A 20917-nucleotide genomic window follows, 5' to 3' on the forward strand; every position below is an offset into this window, starting at 1 on the left:
TGGGAGTAAGAGAGGAAGAAGGCTTGTGATGCGTTTCTGACCACCAGTTACTGTAAGGGGCTTCTGGTCTCAATGCACAGGAGCACAGAGGTACACGCACACACACTCAGCATGCACGCCAACACACACCTTTAAAAAGAGGCCCCAGGAGCTTGTAGGGCTCCTTTAAGAGCTAGGGTACCAGATACTGGGCATTGGGGTGGGGTGCACCTCCGCTTTCCTAAGGCTGGGCCATTGCCTAGGATTTGGCTGAGGTGATGGTGGGCAGGCTGGAGGGATGGGGCGTGGTGGGGGAGAGACTGAGGGAGGGGTGCCTTGAGAGGGTGCTTTGGGTGAGGAGGGAAACCTGCTTGGCAGCGTCTGAGCTATGGGCAAATTTGGGGCGATTAGGATCTGTGGATTTTTTGGGTTTCCTTACTTATCTTATCTTTACTTATCTTACTTATCTTTAAAAGGTTTAAAAACTAACATCATAGATGTGGTAGAAGGGACAAAGCTTCTCTCTGTGATTGACAACAGGGGCTGATGGGGACCAGAAGCTCCAGGAAGGTTTTTTTTAATTATGCACATTTATATAGATGCCATTATTCATGAGTCCCAGAGAAGCAGGAAGCAGCAGCAGGAAGCAACTGGCACACAGAAACACACGTGTGTGCACCACACGCAGTCACTGCAGTTTCTTTCACTATGGAAGCAGCAGTCTCCACCCCATTCAAACCACTCCACCAAAAATAAAATGAAAAGGAACTTTCCTTCAGAATAAGGCCACCCAGTAATTTGTGACCTCTTAACCGGAAAAAAAACAAAAAAGATAACATCAGCTATAAGGCTGGCAGTGACCAATTTTTTTGTCCCCGCAGAGGCAGGACATGCTGTTTTGAACACTGAGGCAGGAGGGCCACATCACTGCCCCTCACAAACACTGCAGACGGTTGTCTTCAAGTCGGTGCAGTTCTCTGCCAGCTCCTACTTGGATACACAGATAGTAGTTGGGGTGGAAGGCATTCATCCCTCTCTTCCTCTAAGATGGCCTCTAGGCAGTGGGTTTAAGTAAGCCTGCAAAAATTCTGGAGCCAATCTCAGGTGGGACTGAGCACCAGGTGGGACCTCAGGACCCAGGGTATCTGCTTTAATACTCCTGCCCCTAGAAATTATTGACCTCCAGAGATATTATTTTAACTCTAAGGAGAGGTACACTGCATATCCCCTTCCACTGAGATAAAGGGGTTCAAATCCCTAGCTACCCACCCCACACCCCAAACACATACACACACACACACACCAACTAAAGCACAGCCACGGGCACAGGCATGCTTTGGCTGTGAGACCCCTCCGGAGGCCCAGGGTGTGAACAGCTGCACAGAGGGCTGTGTGATGTGGAGTCAGCACCTTAGGAGGTGGGCAGAGGAGGAAGAAGCTCAGGGTCCCGGTGCAAGGAAGGGGAAGAGGTAGTAGGGAAACAGGTAGAAAAGAAAACAAAGCACAACCAGAAAGAGACAGAGAGCAGAAAATGTAAAAAAGAAGAGAATGGAAAGCAAAAGAGGCAAAACAGAATGTGGGCAACCACACAAAACAGGAAGAAGACAGAGGAAAAGGAGGGAAGGGAACAGAAAAGAGAGTGAGATGATTGGGGAAGGATGTGAGCAGGGAGAGAGGGGACAGGATGAGGACATCTGAGGATGTCATGAAACTTCTGATGGTAATGAAACTTCTGTTAAGAAGAGGAATGGGCACTCATGGGCAGAGCCTCACCCTACAAAATACAAGGCCATGCACATGCTGTCAGCCATGTAAGCTAGCAGGTTCAAGGTGGTCAAGGTGGCCACAGCCAGTCGTTGGTCCCAGGTGCACAGTGTTGGGCAGAGCTCATCACTGCAACTCACATCCCTGGACCACTGTGGCTGCCCATCAAAATTCTCGTCAAACTGGTAAAGCGGCCAGAGGACCAGGCAGTACTGTAAAGGAGGACGGAGAGCACAGTCTGCTCCATCAGGAAACTGGGGTAGGGGATGGGCAGGATTTTTTCATTGTCGCAGTCACACCCGTTCACAATGAAGTTCACGGCCCCCAGGATGAAGCAGATAGAGTACACGGCCACACGCCATATCAGGGCTGGCTGGTTCATGTACAAGTCAGTGTTACTGATGAAGCCAAAGATGACAAAGTCCACATAGTTCTCCAGCCTCCTGATCACACCTCCCAAAGTGGGCAGAAATCAGTACATATCGCCAGGCTGGACACAGACCCAGGCCACTTCGGTGGCATGAAGCATAGATGCCATGCCTGAGAATGCAGTGGCGGTGATGGCATGATTTTGGGCAGGGCCCTGAGGCAAGTACTGGATTTAGGTGATGCCGAAAATGATGGAGGCTGAGAGGCAGATGAAGGGAAAGTAAAAGGCAAAGGAATGGAGAAAACCATCCCAACCGCCGGCGGAAGCGGGACTGGAATACACATAATTAATTATAAGGATGATGAGGGTCACGGTGAAGCAGAAGCATCAGACAAACATGGACCAGTTACCTATGTCCCCCTTAAGAGTGTCTTCACTGGCCACCAGCAAGAAGGGCACACAGGTGGAGAGCAGCTGCCCCAGGCAGAGGAAGAAGCCCATGATGGTCATGGAGCCCAGACTTGAGGACAAGCACATGGTCACTCAGGTCACCGTCACCAGTACAGCAGGGGTCTTCACTGAGAACCCACCAGAGAAAGATCCGGCTCCAGAAGCTGATTAAGTCAGACACCTGGAAACGGCTCAGGAGTGGCTGAGGCTCAGGATGTGTGGGGTTTGAACCACTGACTCAGACACTCGGGTAACAGCACAGCCACTCCAGAATGGTTTGCCCCACCTATCACCCTTGGCCTTGTCAGGAGACTTGTCTTACCCCAAACCTCATAGCTTGGTTGGGTCTGGCCTCAAACCATGAACATTTTAGGTCCTCTGTGCTGTGTGCCATTATCTACAGAGACACAGGGTAGGATGGTCCTTATCTATAACCCCAAAGCTTCAAGGCTCTGAAATGGAAAAAGAACTTTAAAAAAATTCATTTGGTAAGAAAATTTGACCTGAACAGACATGAGACAATTTATGGTCTGTACTTATTTCACTTAGTGTGAATGTTCAAAAGTTCAGTTGCAGAAATACTAACGTGTTTGATTAAAAGGAGCTTTCAGGCCCCGGTGGGGTGTTATGTCCTACAGAGTAGTTGCACCATGTTACATGATTGAAGCTGAAAAATTCTGAATTCTGGATCATATCTGACCTGAAATGTTTCAGAAAACGGATTGTGGATTGTACTGCTGACCCCATTTTACAGATAAGAAAACTGACTCTTGGGGTATCAAGTGCCTTCCCTAAGGTTGCATGGCTAGAAAGTGGGAACTCCAGACAAAAATGCCAAAGCTGTGGGTTTGAATGTTTTCTCTAAGCCCAGCATTTAAGCAGCACACATGGGTGGTGGCCCAGGACCAAAGCTCCGGGCTCTGGGACCCAGGACACACCTTCAGAGCCATGGGTTCCATCCACAGCAACCTGAAGAGACACATGTCCTGGCCTTTCCTCCCTGCAGCCATCACTAGAAGGAGCTGCCATCTGAGGTGACCCAGCCCCACCCAGAGGAGGGCAGCTTCAGAGGTGAACAGGGGTAAGCCATGGGGTGAAAGCAAGGCAGTGGGGACAAGATGATATGTGAAGTAGGAACTGTTTTGAATCCCCTCCCCCCAAAATTTTGCCTTAACATGTGACTCTTCCCTATTTGGGAAAGAAGACACCAACCCAGCATTACTACAAGAAGGAGCATCACGGGGGAACCAAACAACAAAATAATATGTTTGGCTGTTAAGTACCAAAGCTGCCATCCAGGTGTGCGTCTGGAAAGATCTAGGAGTAGTACTGCCTGAGCGAGGATTTTTCTGGCCTGGGAGACTGGTTAGCAGCTTTCAAGGCGGGAAGGAGGGATTGGAAATGAACAAGGATGTTGTGTCTGGATGCTGATGTGGAGCCTTTCAGGGCATCCTAGGGAGGGGATGGAGCATGGACAGATGATAGGCCCCCTTTTAAGGGCAGGAGCTGAAAGAGGAGGCACCTGCTGGCCCTCTGGCAGGTGACAGCCCTGAGCATGCACTTGGGACTGGGGTGGGGGCGGCAGAGTGGAGATGAGCTGTGGAGGATTCCGAGGTCCGAGTGGCCCCGAGGCAGCCCAGTAGGTGTCTTCTGACCCAGAAGGGATGCAGGCATGGAGCCAACCTTCCCCATGGAGGAGGGGCCACCTGGAATGGAACTGAGAGAGGGAGGACGGAGGCCTAAAAGGGTTTCAGGGTTGGGACAGGGGACACGTGGCGAGCATGGCAGGGACCATGGAGACCAGGGAATCGGCCAGGTCACCTGCCCAAGACAGTCCCGCCAGCAGGGCTGCAGTCCTGCCTCACACAGGGCCTCCTGCAAGGGTCCCAGGGTGTGGGGGACTGAGAGCTCCTCCCCGGCCCACTCCCTCCTCAGGGACAGCTGCCCTGTTTCAAAGGGACTCTTTGCCAAGAGGCACCCCCAGGGCTTAAGGGCCAGCACCCTGAGCCCGCAGCCAGCTTCCTGCCATCAGGGGCCTTGTCACCTTTGCTGATAATAAACCCTGGGAAAAGCTGAGGCTGGAAAGAGAAACACAGAGCAAACCCCGAGAACCTACCTGGACTCACAAGGCTCCTTCAGCCCCAGTTGCCAGTGGAGCCCTGGAGCCTGCTGGCCTTCCAGTTGGCACTGCCAGGGGTGGGGTGTGGGCAAGAGGCACTGGATTTAAGGGAGGCTGGGGGTGTCACTCTGACTGTCCCCGAGTTTGTTCCCAACTTACTTCCCAAACTGACCCTACGATTTACACCTAAGGCTAAATGACAGATTTGGATGCATTTAACGCCACAGAGGGAGGGCTTGGAGAAGGAGAGGCATGGGGGTTCCAGCTGTGTGGCCCTGGGTAAGGCATGTGCCCTCTCTGGGCCTCAGTTCCCCCACGGGTGAAGCAACAGGTTTGCCTGAATTTCCCCCGAAGCCCCTCCTCCATTCTAATCTGTTAGCGTGGAAATGGTGCCCCAGTCAGAGCACATCCAAGATGTGGCTGAGCCCTGCCTGCCCAACAGCCTGGCATGCTGGACTCGAAAGACAGTGAGACGGGAAAGTCATGGCTGGGAGAAAGGAAGGAAGGAGGAGGGGAGATGGACACTCAGAGTTACAGGGAGGCTGTGGGGCATGGAGGAGACACTTCATAGCTGGATGATCCTGGGCAAGTTACTTAACAAAGTCTCAGTTTCCCCATCTGTGCAGTTGGCTTAATACCTACTTTGTGTCAATTAAGTGTCTGAAAGAATGTGAAGGGCTTATCAGAGGGCCTGGCACATGGCCCACTCAGTTCATGCCAGCTGCCTGTTCCCCTCAAACAGGACCCAGAAGGCCCTGACCCCACTCTGGACATTAGCACATGCAAGCTTGATTTGCTTCAGATCAGGGGTTGCAAGCCAGTTTGTACTAGAGGTGGTCCGGGGATGTGTTTGGTTTTCCTTCACAGTGTTTTCAGGAAGAGATGGTGTAAAATCGGTATTATTTCTTCTCTAAGTGTTTGGTAGCTGCAGGTTTTAATTTCACATGAAAATCCAGATTTTCAGCTCCTTTTGAAGCGTCAGGAGATCTGGTGTCACTGCGCTGCGCTCCTTAGAAGGGGGGGTGGCTAGAGCTGAGCAGCTTCTATGCCCTTTACGTTATAATGTTTTTCATTCTTCATCTCTGTTTAGTATTTTCTATATTTTCTTATTCTCATGTATACGTGACATAAAGCAGGACTCTAATCATATCTCATGTGCCCAGTTTCCCCTCTTCAGCGTGGCCAGGCTTCCTGCCTGCTCACAGGCGTGTCCACACCCCCATCCAGGGAGCATCCATGTCCTCAACCTCAGATGCAACCTTCAACACATTTCACGTGCTCTGAAACCATATTTAGACGTGTGCGTACATATACGCATACGTTTGTAGGGCGTATCTGTAGATTTCTTTTCCCCCAATTATAATCATGAAACCATGTCATGCACACTGCATTGTGCTTTTCTACCATCCCCCAACAGATGCAGCTGGTCCTCTCCACTGGGCCTTGGTCCTCTCCATCTCCTTTACTTATCTCCTTCCCTCCCAGCTCCTGTGGACTGACCACCCTTCTCTAATCAGGGAATCATACTCTGTGAGTCTCAGACACTGGGGGACCACAGGATTATGACAAGGGGTCCCTTGGGTCAATGTGCCCATATGCTCTAGAGCAGGAGGTCGGCAAGCTTTTCTGGAAACTTTTAAAAAATATGACAAAGATTATATTTTTCATTTCTGGAAATTAATCTTGTTCTCCTAGGGCTACTGCAACAAATTTTCACAAGTCTGGTGGCTTAAAACAACAGAAATTTATTCTCCCACAGCTTTGGAGGCCAGACTTTTGAAATCAAGTTGTCAGCAGGGCTTTGCTCTCTCTGACACCCCAGGGGAAGGTCCTTCCTTTCCTCTTTTAGCTTCTGGAGGCCCCTTAGCTTGTGGCACTGTTACTGAACTCAGGCTCGGCTGCTCATCAATCAAGAAGTCAAATACTGAGAGACAAGTGTTGGGCTTTGTCTAGAACAAGGTGCCGTTCATCGCTGTCAACATAATCGTCACCAACGCCTGTGCAACAGCCCGTGTTTGGCAGTGAGTTGAAAAAAATACTAATGAACGTCTCCACCATTTTTTGTGGATCATCTCAGTGTGGAGGATTGGCGTTTTTACAGTTTAGTAGGTCTAAGGTGGAAAACGGAGTATAAGACCAATAACAGCCAACTGGCTGTCCTTGTGCATTCAGACCTCCCGCAAGGAACTGTCTTAGTGGAAATCCACCCCCCTACCCCTCCGCCTCCCCCTGTAGGGGACACACTGTGGCCAAACTGATCTCCCTGTGGGGTCTTAAAGGGACAGACTACTTCAGACCTCATTTCCTCCTCATGCTGTGAGGGCACTGAGGCTCTGCTCTGTGCACTAGAACTCTTCCTCCTTCCAGAGACCGGGTGGGGGGGGACCCCGGGCAGCCCCTGCTTCAGGCATCAGGAGAGGAACCACAGCAGCTGGGGTGGATTCAATTCCCTAAGAAGCTGACCCCCTCTTCTTCCTCCCTTGCCTGCAAAGACCCATCTGTAAAGGGGGTGGACTTTTCAGTGTAGTTTCCCTTTTTAAGGGCCGTTTTCCCTTTTTTTTTTAGGGCATTAAATTAGTGCCCTTGTTGGAAGAACCCTTATTATGGAGTAACAGGAAGGCCTGCACATGGAATTTCCTCCCATTTACCAGATATTTGACAAAACAGTTCTAACTACAAAATAGTGGAGTAATTTAGAGACCCATTCAGGGGCCACCATTCTTCAGAATCGAAAACATACATGGGCCAGGCTGCATTAAAATTAAAAAAATTAAAAATAACATTTTATTTTTCTCGGTTATAAGGTCATAGCTACAGTTTTGCCAGGCTGCCAAGATACGTCCTAGTGGACTTCTAGAAGGGACGGATGGAGACCCCACTTCACTGGCTCCCCAGAACAGATTTCAAAACAAACAAACAAATTCTCCCTCGGGGAGATACTGGTGCAGAGTCATAAACAAGCCATTACCCACTCCCGCGGTGTCCAAACTGATCCCAAAGTCCCAAAGGGCAAAGAATATGCCCAAACGGGTGGGAAGGGGTTCCGGGGCGCACACCCCTGCACTCGCTCAAGAACTCGGCTGCTCCTTCAGAGGCCAGTTTCCTTCTCTCAACAGAAAGCAGAAGCAGGCTGTCGGCAAGGAGTGGGGAAAGACAGAGAAAGTTCCGGAAACGAACAAGTTCGGCAGCTGCTGACATGGCTGTAGATCCTGGCCAGAAGCAGCTGTCGCCCCGACCTTCCCAGCTGCACTCCCCTCCTCACCCCAGGACGAGGTGGAGGGGCCGGAGCCTCGGGAACCTGACGCCTGCCTGGCTGCAAGACATTTGTCACCCAGCTCAGGTTTGGCTGTCGCTGAAGAAGCCAACACTGAGAGGTAAGTGTTGGGTAGAAGAAAAGTAGCTTTATCTTAAGGAAGCCGGCAGCCAGGGGAGAAGGAGGTTTACTGCGCAAAAGAACCAACTCCTTACATGCAAGTTTTAGCCGGATTTATACAAGAAGGGAAGCAGGAAATGGCTGCAGGCTGTGTGCTGGGGGTGCCCTGCTCTTCTCTTTTGGAGACCTTTACATTAACCACGAGGTGCCTTGCTGGCTTTTAAACTTGAGTCTGGTCCTTACATTGTCCAGATCAGAGGGTCAGTGTTCTAGGGGTCAGTGGTCATATATTTCTGGAGAAAGAAGAACAAAGACAGAGCAAAGCAGGCAAAGCAAAGCAGGAACCAGTCTATCAAACCCCAGAGCTGTGTTTAACTATTCACAAGGCTTTGGTTGTAAAACAAGCAAGGTTACAACAGCAGTGATGGTAACCTGCCTGATCATCACCATTACTGCGTGCTCATCCTCAGACCTGGGCTCTGTGCCCATCGTGGGCTTCTTCCTCCACCTGCTGCAGCTGCTCTCCACTTGTGTGCCCTTCTTGCTGGTGGCCAGTGAGGACACTCTGAAGGGTGACGTAATTAACTGGTGCATGTTCATCGGTGCTTCTGCTTCACTGTGTACGACATCATCTTCATGGTGGGGTTTTGTGGGCTCCAGTCCTGCCTCCCTTGCTCCTGGGACGGCTTCTCTATTCCCACGCCGTTTACTTTGCCGTCGTCTGCCTCTCAGCCTCCATCATCTTCCGCATCACCTACATCCAGTTCTTGTCTCCAGACCCCACCAAGAACCACACCATCACCACCACTACATTCGCCTGCATGGCTGCTGTGCTTTACGCCACTGAAGTGGCCTGGGTCTGGGTCTGGCCTGGCGATATATCTAACTGTGTGCCCACGTTGCTAGGCATGCTCAGGAGGCTGGAGAACTATGTGGCCTGTGTCATTTTCATCTTTATCAGCAGCCCCTACCTGTACCAGCACCAGCTGGCACTGGTGTGGTACGTGGCCATGTACTCCATCTGCTTCATCCTGGGGGCCATGAACTTCATAGTGAAGGGGTCTGACTGCGATGAAGATACAAAGTTGCCTGTCCGCTTTCCACGTTTCCTGTCGGGGCAGACTGTGCTCTCCATCTTCTTCTACATCCTCTGGCCTCTCTACAAGTTCAGTAAGAAGTTTGGTGTCCAGTCCCAGCGGTCCAGCAATGGGAGCTGCAGAGACAGACTCACCTCCTTGGTGTGCATCTGGGACCAACGACTGGCTGTGACCGTAATGACAGCCATCAACCTGCTGATTTATGCAGCCGACATGGCATACTTGGCCCAAGAGGCTTTTGTAGGGACTAAGGATCAACCCAGGGGCTCCAGATTCCTCTTCTAACTGGAAGTTTCTACACGGAGTTCTGATGTCCTCTTCCTGTCCCCTCTCTCCCTGCTCACATCCTTCCCCAACCATCTCGCTCTCTTTCCTGTTTCCTTCCCTCCTTCTGCTCTGTCTCCTTCCTGTTTTGTGTGGTTGCCCAGATCCTGTTTTGCCTCTTTCTCTTTTCACTCTCTTATTTTCTACATTTTCTGCTTTTTGGCCCTTTTCTGGTCATTTTTGTGTTCTTGTCTCCTGTGTCCTGACCGCCTCTTCCTCTTTTCCTTCTGATCCACCGGGACCCTGAGCTTCTTCCTCCTCTGCCCACCGCCCCCCTCCCACCTCCTAAGGTGCTGACTCCACTTCACACAGCCCTCTGTGCAGCTGTTCACACCCTGGGCCTCCGGAGGGGCCTCACAGCCAAAGCATGCCTGTGCCCCTGGCTGTGCCTTCGTTGGGGTGTGTGTGTACGGGTTTGGGGTGTGGGGTGGGTAGCTAGGCACTGGGCCTCCGTTCTTCCAGTGGAGGGGGGTGTACAGTGCACCTCCCCTTTAAGTTAAAAAAAAAAAAACTCTGGATGTCAGTAATTTCCAGTGGGCGGGAGGATTAAAGCCTCTAGATTCTAAGGCCCCACCTGGTGCTCAGCCACACCTGAGATTGGCTCTAGAATTTTTCCAGGCTTACAAAAACCCACTGCCTAGAGGCCACCTTAAAGGTAGTTGGTATACCTTCCAACCCAGCTACTCTCTGGGGAATCAAAAAAAGGACCTGGCAAAAAAATCACAGGGTCTTGGAGACAACCTTCTGCAGTGTTTGTGAGGGGCAGCGATGTGGCCCTCCTGCCTCGGTGTTCAAAACAGCATGTCCTGCCTCTGCGGGGAGACAAAAATGGCCACTGCCAACCTTAACGGTGATATTAGCCTGGGTGTTTTATTTTTGTTTTCTTTTTTCAGAAAAATGGTGAAGATAACACTATTTACTTATGACCTGATTAACGTCACAGGCTCTATTATTAGTACTCGGCCTTTTTTACAAGATTATTGTTTCTTGCATTAACAAATGTGTGACTGAGCCTCCGATAAAAGTAATGATGACCAGGAGGGCAAATGATGGTCAGGAGGGCAAAAATTACTGGGTGATCCTTTTTGTAATGGGGAAGCTTCTTTTCAAATTTTCTTGGGCAGGTGGCTTGGGGTGGGTGGGCCTTGCTGCCGCCACAGTCAAACTGCACTGCTTAAATGTGTTTCTCTGTGCCTCTTGCTTTCTGCTGCTGCTTCCTGCTTCTCTGGGACTCATGAATAATGTGACCTATAAAATGTATATAATTTTTAAAAAATTCCCCAGAACTTCTGTTTCCCATCAGCTCCTTCTTGCAGTAATAGAAAAAAAAAGCTTGTCCCTTATCCCAAATCCATAATGTTCTTTTTTTTTTTACCATTTAAAGAAAAAGAAAGAAAAAACACAAACCCCACAAAATCATCAAATCCTAATTGCCTCAAATTTGCCTAGAGCTCAGAGGCAGCCCACCTGATTTCCCTCCTCACCCAAACTGCCCTTTCTGTGCCACCATTCCACCATCTCCTGCCCTCACCTCAGCCAGAGCCTATGGAGTGTCCCAGCCTTAGGAAAGGAGAGGTTGAGCCCCACCCGAATGTCCAATATCCTGTCCCCTAGCTCTTAAAGGGGCCCTGCCAGCTCCTGGATGCCTCTGTTTAAAGGTGTGTGTCTGTGTGCATGCTGTGTGTGTGTGGGCACACGTGCGTGTGTCTGTGTGCATTGAGACCAGCAGGCCTTTGCAGTAACTGGTGACCTGGAAGTCACACCAAGACTTCTTCCTCGATTAAGCGCATCCACAGAGGCTCAGAGCCCAGCATCCTTGTGTCACCAGGGCCAGAGGGGCCTGGGGGAGAGACAGGGGAAGGACCCTCACTGCTGCCACTCACTCCAGTCCTGGGGTGAAGCATGTGATCTTCACCCAGTGGCAGGTTAGGTGGAGGGGGAGTGCTCCCAGGAGGGGATAACTGCGGCAGAAAAATCTTAAGAAGCAATGAAATAAAATTCATATTTTAAGGCAAGACAAGAAAAATGTCAACATAAAATTTTTCTCTGCCCATTTGGGCCTCCTCCCTCCCTTCTGATGTGCATTGTGCATCTGCATTGTGCCTTAACCAGACCTCCCCAAGGGCAGAAATACCTGCTCCACCATAAAGATGAATTTTTCTTTTTCTGGACCCAGCCATGTAACTCCTTAGAAGATAATACTACTTCCTTATGACCTGATTAATGTCACAGGCTATATTATTTGTACTCTGCTTTTTTTACAAGATTATTTTTTCTCGCATTAACAAATATGTGACTGAGTCTCCGATAAAAATAGTGATGACCAGGTGAGTTGAAACAATTGACCTGATGTATAGTCTATAAGAGCCATGACTGTAATAGTGTGATTCTAGATATGGGGAGAAGCAACAGGAGGGAACCATTTCCTGGAGCTGACAGACTAGTAAGACACGTGGTCCAGAGGCACTTGGCTACTGTTACCAGGACTAGATGAGTAATAGCACATTGACTGGTCTATCAGTGAAATCCTCAGCTGACCTGGGAATCAGCATTCCTGGGACAAAATGGTCAGGAAATGCCTCGCAAACCTTGGTCGAAATTAAGACCAAAATGGAGGGGATTGTGTAATAAAGAATGTTGCCCACCAAATGTAAATTGATACAGCCACTATGGAGAACACTATGGAGGTCCCTTAAAAAACTAAAAATAGAATTACCATATGACCCACCAATCCCACTACTGGGCATATACCCAGAGAAAACCATAATTCAAAAAGACACATGCACCCCAATGTTCATTGCAGCACTATTTACAATAGCCAGGTCATGGAAGCAACCTAAATGCCCACCGACAGATGAATGGATAAAGAAGATGTGGTACATATATACAATGGAATATTATTCAGCCATAAAAAGGAACGAAATTGGGTCATTTGTAGTGACGTGGATGGACCTAGAGACTGTCATACAGAGTGAAGTAAGTCAGAAAGAGAAAAACAAATATCATATATTACCGAATATATGTGGAATCTAGAAAAATGGTACAGATGAACTGGTTTGCAAGGCAGAAATAGAGACACAGATGTAGAGAACAAATGTATGGACACTAAGGGGGGAAAGCAGAGGAGGGGTGGTGGTGGTGGAATGAATTGGGAGGTTGGGATTGACATATACACACTAATATGTATAAAATTGATAACTAATAAGAACCTGCTGTATAAAAAATAAATTAATTAAATTAAAAAAAAAAGGAATGTTGCCCACCACCCAGCTCTAGAAGAATCAAGTCATTAGCCACTGCAGTCACTGCCCTACAAACCACCCTGAAAGGAATTCAGGACAAAGATCAGATTCAGACACTTTGTGATCTGGGAAAACTGGCAGAACTGGCCCTCAGATAGTTAGACATTTTCAGCAGAAATTTTTATGAACCTAGTTTCTTGCATCTTCTCATACTTAGAAAAACACTAAAACCGTTAACTAAGATATCTGCTCCTTGCAAACAACAGTAACCTTCTACCAAGCTGTGTGCTTAGTTGCATGTAACCCTTCCCCCAAGTCACATACATACTGGCCTCCCCCCTTACCTCTTCAGAACAGTTCTCAGAGCTTCCTGAGAGACTGTCTCCCCATTTACAATCCTCAGGTTAGCTAGAATAAAATTTTCCATTTCTTTCTTAGGTTGACTATTGACTAATTTTTAATCCACAAAAGCAAGTATGCATTGACTTCACCAAGTCTGGGTACAAGAATCTCATATTCTTATATTTTCCTGAATGAAATTGAACTCAACCCTGGGAGCTCATTTCCCAGGAGGTTAGCAATGCCTCTGTGGTTCAGTAAAAGAATTGCCAAGGAAAGGGCTCACTTGAGGTGCCCATTACTCAAGCCTCATGGTTCATGAGGGTGGCTACTCCATCCTTCCCTTTTGGTGGAGGTTAAGGGTCATTTGTCACAGTTCCAAGACAAGGTCTAGTCCACTCACTTTGGCATTCAAAAGAAAGCTTAAAGGTCCTCTGCTTAGTCCAACCCTCTTGCCATAGAGGAGGTGCGGCTGGACCCCAGGGAGAGGGCAGGACTTGTCCAGAGTCACCCTGTGTCTGGCAGAATCAAAGACAGGACACAGGTTTCCTGGTTCCCAGGCCGGCTGCTTTTCCACTGCCCCACGCTGCTTGTTACAAGTGTGGCAGCAGCATCCTCCAGGCTGGGCTTATGCCCCATCTACCCTAGTTCTGCCACAAACCTGCTATGTCACCCTGAGGAGGTCACTCACTGCTGGGTGAGTCAGTTTCCTCATCTACAAGATGTGGGGGGAGGGCCAGAGACCCCTGGTCCCCTCCTCACCCTGCCTCTTCCCTGAGCTCTTTCCTGCTGGGAGTACAAAGGGGCTGATTCCAAATAATGAAAGAGGAATTGGAAGGCCAGAGCGAGAGAGAGGCAGATCTGGAGTTCGTTCACAGCTGGGTCCGCAGTCACATCTGCTCTGACTCCAGTCAGGTGGCGCCACTGCCCTGGTCTGGTCCCCCAGGGGATGAACCGTGAGTAGTCTGGAGAGCGGAGCCCAAGAGATCTGGTTTCTAGTTCAATTCTTCCCCAGGGTAACTCATGACCACATGAGTCTAGTCCCTGCTCTGAGCCTCAGTTTCCTACTCATAAGGTGAGCAGATTGGTCAAAAATTGTGGTCTGGAGCGCTAGGGTTCTGGTGAGGCAATGGGGTAGCAAGTAGGGTGTTGGCCTCACCCAGCACCTTCTCTACCCCGAGCAACCTGGCGTGAATCAAACTCCATCCAAGATCTCATTTCAAAATAAGATTGGACACAACCACTGCTCATCTTTATGATGCTGGTTCATAAACCAAGGTACAGACAGAAGAGGGAGTACTATACAGCTGGAAAAAATGAGGATGCTCTCCAAATATTGATAAGGAAATATCTCCAGGATATATTTACTCAAAACAGTAAGATACAAAATGATGCCTAGTATGCTATTTTTAAGTAATAAAAGGGGGAGAAATAAAAATAAATATACCTGTATATGCTTGATTTGCATCAGGAGCACGGGAAGGACTCCCATGAGTGCAGTGGAGGAGTTACCTGGTCCTGGGTGGGGAGGGGAGCTGAGGAGAGAATGGATGGAGCCTCAGGCAGAGGCCAGGTTTCTCAATGTGTGGCTTTTTAGGACATTTTAATTTTGAGCCACGTAAATATATTACCATTATAAGAAAATTAAATTTAAGTTTGAAAAATATACCACTAGGAGAAGAAGGGTCAGGGGAAGGAGAGTTGGCCAGTTGGTCTCCACATTCCCTGCAACCTTGATGGACAGGCTGGGGGAGGAGCTAAGAGATGCCCGCACATGCCTATCTCCAAAGGCAGGGGGATGGGAGGTGACTTGGGCCCAGGGGTCTGGGTAGGGGGTTCTGTGGCCACCAAGCCCATATGCTGAGTGGCCAGGGCCTCCCACTGCCTTTTAGCATACACTGTTGTTGGAGAAGCCCCCCTGTGCCCAAGCCTCAAGCCCTTTCCTTGCACCCTGCCTGGCCTGGGCTTTCTGTCTCCAGGGGCAGTGGCCAGAGGCAGCCCTCATCAGCTGGCCAGCCATAACCTCCTCTATGCTGGGATGACTCCAGCTGGTGTCACCCAGAATGTGCTCAGATATAGACACATAAAGACACAGTTTTCTGTATCTTCAGGCAAATGGGCAGCACAGCCAGTAGTCCATTAGTAGGAAGCCATTACTATCGTATTGAAACAAACCCTGATATGTTATGGGTACATTATTATGTCCGTGTTACAAAATAAAATGCAAAACTCTACATTCACTTTCAAGTGAAACGTGAGGCTTCAAAAAGAAACACTAGAATACAGATCCACCAAGCAGAGGTATCTTCTTCTTTGTTCACTGATATATTCCCAGTGCTGAGAAGAGGGCCTGGCACATTGAGGTGTTTGCTTAATGAACATTACACGAGCTTACAGTCTCAAGATCCAGGCTGGACTGCCTGACCTGGATACATTCCATCCCTTCTGCCTTTAGGGGAAATATTTGAGAGTCACTGGGTCATGTTATATACCATTTACTCCCCCTAACACTCCATGGCCTTATGTGATGGACACCTCCATTGAGCGGAACCATTGAGAACCTGAACTTCCCACTATATTTGAAGATGTCCCCACCATGTGAGTCTTGGTGAGAGACTGGGTCTAACCCTCAATAAGAAACTTAAAAGGCCAGGTAAATATTTGACCTGCCACACAAGCGGGACCTGGACACACACCTAAGGAGCAAGTGATAGACAGACACCAGGTCAGATCAGAATTCCTTCTGCTGGGGCCCGCAGTAGCATCCAGTGTGTGCTTCCAATGGCCATGGTGCCTGAATCAGCTGCCCTTGGCTGTGCCCTGGCTGCCCAACACCTTTCCTTCCTGTTCTGAGACTGTTCTGAGCCTGGTCCCTCCCTAGTAATTTTTCAAGCTACTCAGCATCCTTCTCATACAGTTGTTCTCTGCATAAGTTACCAGAGATGTTTTCTGCAGCGTGAAATCAAGAACCTTCATGTCTGAACATTGATGCTATTATCTCCATTTTCTGCATGAGGAATCTGAGGTCTAGAGTGGCATTGACTGAGCAGAGTACTACCATGTGCCAGGCTGTTCTCTGGTCTCAGTTCAGGGATGGGAGGCAGGTTAGGCATGTAAGGGGAAAGGCCCTGAGATGACAAAGAGGAATTGGAAGAGCTCTCAGTGGCTGGAGGGAGGGAAGTGATTAGGCTGTAGAGTTAGAAAGGGCTCAGAGCTGGCAGGGCTTTGGCGGTGATGTTTTGGAGTTTGTGTTTCATCCTAAGAGAAGCTGTCCAAGCTATCTTAGATTGAGTTCATTCCAAAGCAGACATTGCGGGAAAGGATGGAAATAGAGGAATCAGCTAGAAGCTTATGGCAGGAGTGCAAGTGAGGGGATGGATGGGTCTGGACCAGGTGGCGGCTCTAGAGAGGAAGAAGAGTGGGTGGATTCACAAGTATGCTGTGAAGAGCATCTGTGAAAGTGGTGCTACTGACCGAGACAGAAAGATGAGGAAGGATCAGTGTGTGTTGTCGGAGGCAGGGCGATTCAAGAGATGGGATTGGACATGGTGAGTGTGAGGTGTCCTGAGAGATCAGGAGGCAGTTGGATATGACTCTGGATCTCAGTAGAGATCAGCTCTGGAAGCACAAATAAGGGAACTGTCATCATACTCACTTCATTCAGTATCTTCTCAAATGTCACATCAATAGAGCAGCCTGCCCTGCCCACCCACATAAATAGCAGCCTTGCCCACCCTCCACACTCCAATAACTCTCTCTTCACCTGTTTCCCCTTTTTCATGGCATTTATCACGCAAAGACCTGATATAATATATATGGTTTGCATATTCTCCGTCTCCTGTACTGGAGTGTAAGCTCCATGAGGGCAGAACTATTGGTTCTGTTCTGCTGTCTGTCCAGTGCCTACAACAGTGCCTGGCACACACTCGGTGCACAATAATATTTGTGGACTGAGTGGAATCTTAAAGCCATCAGACTAGATGAGCACAAGAAGGCACACAAAGAAGAGGTGGTCTAGGCCCAAGTCCTGAGGACCTGAGACACTCAGACGATGGGAGAGGAGGAGAAGGAGGGGGAGAAAGACGGAGGAGAGGCTGAGCAGCAGGAGGAAAGTCACTCCAGAGAAGGGCTCCCTGACTCAGGTGAATTATGCTGAGAGGTCTAGTGATGAGAAGGTAAATACACCTTGAGTTGCCAACATGGTGCTCACTGGTGACCTGGTGAGAACAGTTCCCATGGAGAGGTGGGAACAGAAGTCACAGCCGGGGTTAGAGCATAGAAGCTCTTTTCTCCATTCGGGCTGGGCTGTGGGTGGAGGAGGGAGGGAAGGAGGGAAGGCTACGGGGTTTGAGAGGGGCGGGCGCCCTTTCCAATCCCTTCCTCATTCCAGCTGCAAACAGGTCTGAGTCAGAGGTGACCCAGGTGAGCTCAGAGAGGCAGGGCCACTTTAGACTGTCCTTTCCAAACGCCCCCGATTCCCCTTGATGCCTTCAGCGTGAGGGGGCAGGAGATGATCACGTCCCTGTGTCGTAGTTCATTCTGCCAGAGCCCCGTGAACATACAGGTCTTTCCAAAGCCAGCCTTGGGCTGGAGGACGCTGCTGCTTCCCTGGGCTCAACTGAGTCCTGGTGTCTATTTGATTCATTTGTTAAGCATCCACTGAGAATGGGGCTGGGGAATTGGGCAGAGAAGGGACGGGGAGGCCAGTGTTGGGGTGGGTGGAGGGGCAGAGGGGAAATTGATCAGGCTCCACATAAGGGAAAACATTGAAGAAACTGGGGATGTTTAACCTGGAAAGTCGGAGACTCAGGGTTGAGATGGGAGACATGAAGATGATGTGAAGATGGGTGACAGGTCACCATGTAGAGGTGACACTGGATTTATCCTGGTTGGAAGCTTCAGTGGGGAAGCCCTGTGTGTATAGATCAGGGACCTCAGCCCTCCCGCTGAGCAGAGCTTAGGAGACAGTGAATCATCTGTCCTTGGACATATCCAGGCCAAGGTCCATGGCCCCTAGGTGAAAGGAGTCAGGTGGTAGGGGGGAGGTGGAGTAGGGCTCAGGCCTCAACCTGGTGGCCTGTGGTCCAGAGACAGCCCTGATGATGTTCCCATGGGCCAGGGTTTCTGCACAGCCAAGGTCAGCTGGGCCGAGTGGCAACTGCCCAGTGCAGCCGGGCCTGCATTCCTAGTTCTGACAAATATCAGGCCTGGGTCACTCACTTGTTCCCGGATGGGCCCCTTAGGCATTTGGGTTGTGAGCGCTGACCACACTCATCAGGTTCCGCCTTTCTAGGTTCACCCACAGGCCCACCTGGGACAGGAGGGGAGGCAGCAGGACCTTCCCACGGGCTCAGGTGGGAGCACATGGCACGAGTGCCCGGCCATGACTGTGATGCCAGATGGCATCTGGACCCCACCCGGCTCGAGACCCCCCACTGCCCGCCCCTCCTCCCCGTCCACACGCTGCCACGCTGCCAGGGTCTATCATGGTCTCAGGGATGGGTTGTTTCCACCCAGGGCAGCAGAGTCACACGTGGGGACTCCTGCCCTGGAGAAGAGACAGTCCCCAGGACAGGGGCTCTGTGAGCTGAGATGAGGGACAACATAAGGACGTGTGCCCTTCCCCTGGCCCAGGAGGACGGCCCAAGGCAGGATGCCGGCAGCAGTGGGGGAGATGGAAGGTGACCAGTGGACTGGGGGGCAAAGGGGACTGGACACTAACCTGGGGAAGCACAGTGGGGCAGCTAAAGGGATTGGGAAGAAGAGACCGGAAGGCAAGGTGGTGCTGAGAAGCCCAGCTCTCCCTTCTCCCTCTTGCCTGGGATGGACCCTGACCTACGCTTTTCAGATCTGAGGGCAGAAGACCAGGAGGGAGTGGTCTTCATAGGGAGGAGATTCCAGCTGATGCCTGACCAGACTGGGGCAGATTTCACCGTGGCCCCATTTGATTCCATGACGGCTACAGGAGTTGGGACTAATATCCCCATTTTACAGAGGACGAGACTGAGGTGAGACTTGCCCAGGGATGAGTAGAGCCACTAGGTAACAGCAGGGCTCCTGGGTGTGTCCCAGGTCTGCTCTCTGAGGAACTGCTCTGGGCCACCAGGAGCAGGTCTGCTGGGGAGGACAGAGCTTGGGCTCAGGAGCCAGGCTTGGTTTCCTAAAGGTAATATGGGAAATAAACCAGCCCCAGGCAGGGTCACTGGAGGACAGTGTAAGGTGATGTGTTTGAAGCACCTATCACAGAACTAGTCACAAACATCACCTTCCCTGCTTCCCTCCTTCACAACCTCGGTGAATAAACCCAGCATTTGCAGGCATCAACCCCAGGTGGGTGGGGACCCAGGTAGGTCAGGAGTCTAGAGGGGCAGCAGGAGCAGCTCTTCCTTTTATTAGGATCAGTGGTGATGCTGCTGTTTATGGGTCCCCACTACCCCCAGCCTGGGGCTGGACACCCTGCCTATGGGATCTCAGTCCCCTTCTCGGCCCCTTTGGTGGCCAGCGGCCCTGAGCTCAGAGGGAGACACTCAAGTCAGGTCTGCTGACTGAAACTGGAGTCTCTCTAGAGCATCAACCCATGTGCTTCCCACGTGATTGTGCTTCCTTCCACTGAGAAGCTGGCTGGGCAGGAGGCAGGGAGCCCTGGAGAGGGGCCGGGGCCACAGCACATGCTGCCCTCTGGGGACTGACCCTCACCTCGGGGCCCACCCGGGAGGTAGGGGGCCTCCCCATCTTTTCTCTCCCCTGGGGGCATCCAAACCCCAGAGCCAGAAGCAGGAGGTCTGGTTAGAGATTTCCTTTGGGAAAGCTTTTCCTCTGGGAATCCTTGTTCCTCTCCTTTCAAGGAAGCCTGAAGCCCTGGAAGGAACCTTGGGCTGGGAGTCAGGGAGCCTGGGCTCACCTTCCAGGCCAGGCTGTACCACTGCACTAGCCCCCTCTGAGCAGCTCAGTGGCTGAGCGAGGGCATCTAGAGGGTCCCTGGAGCAGCCGCCTAACCATGTTAAAGACCCAGCCCCTCACATCACCTGCCAGTGTCCGCCCTGCCGGTTCTGACTGCACGGCAGCCTGGGGGCGAGACGGCCCAAGGGCTCCACTTGGTGGCCACGCACAGCCAAACATGCAGCCACACCCAGCAGCTTCCAGTGTTCATTAATTAATCTTAAGAGCAGAGGTCATGACCCTAAAACATGGGAGACAGGGCAAGAGAAAACCCAGAGAGATCAAGGTGCACCTCCCCAACCCTTCCCAGACCAGGCTTTCAGAGTCAGTGGTGCAAATGGAAGGTACCGCCATTGTAAATCTGTCTGAGTGTAAAGCACTGGAGTTTGGGGTCGGATGGGCCTGAACTTTAATCCCTGGGGTTCTTAACCTCACCTCGAGTCCCTCACCCATGCAGTGGGTTATTCAGGGCACATCCTGCAGGACTATGGCCCTCTCTCTGCATGAGCAGGCAGCCAAGGGAGATGGCAGGGTCAAGGCTGGATCCATGACAGGTGTCCACCTGGTGGTGCTCAGCCCTTAGGCCAGTGGCTCATCCATGGCTGCACATCACAATCACCTGCCGCTTGGGCAGTGCTTCTCAAAGCATGGTCCCCGGACCAGCAGCAGAACATCAACAGGGTACTTGTTGGGAATGCAGATTCCTGGGTTCCACCCCAGACCTTCTGAATCAGAAACTCTGGGATGGGGCTCAGCAGGCTCCAGGTGATCCTGGTGCTTGGTCCAGTGTGAGAACACAGTGCTTAGCTACTGGGGGGTGCTGAGAAAGCTCCTCATGTGATTCAGATGTCTTAGGATTCAAAATCACCTGTGAAGGTCAAAATACTAACAGGTGCCTGCCTCACTCCCACTCCCCCACCC

At 50.6% G+C, this 20917-nt stretch overlaps 1 protein-coding gene and 1 pseudogene across 1 annotated transcript; one reads left to right on the forward strand and one right to left on the reverse strand.

The window, feature by feature from the left end:
• Window positions 1-1748: 1748 nt before the first annotated feature.
• Window positions 1749-7880, reverse strand: LOC132418644 (myeloid-associated differentiation marker-like; annotated as a pseudogene).
• Window positions 7879-9437, forward strand: LOC132419743 (myeloid-associated differentiation marker-like). Its single transcript, XM_060003633.1, has 2 exons — window positions 7879-8056; window positions 8788-9437. Exons 1-2 carry the CDS (start codon window positions 7879-7881, stop codon window positions 9435-9437), a joined length of 828 nt encoding a protein of 275 aa, XP_059859616.1.
• The last annotated feature ends 11480 nt before the right edge of the window (window positions 9438-20917 follow it).

The sequence above is a fragment of the Delphinus delphis genome, chromosome 2, assembly GCF_949987515.2.
Source record: "Delphinus delphis chromosome 2, mDelDel1.2, whole genome shotgun sequence".
In the NCBI taxonomy this organism is placed as follows: domain Eukaryota; kingdom Metazoa; phylum Chordata; class Mammalia; order Artiodactyla; family Delphinidae; genus Delphinus; species Delphinus delphis.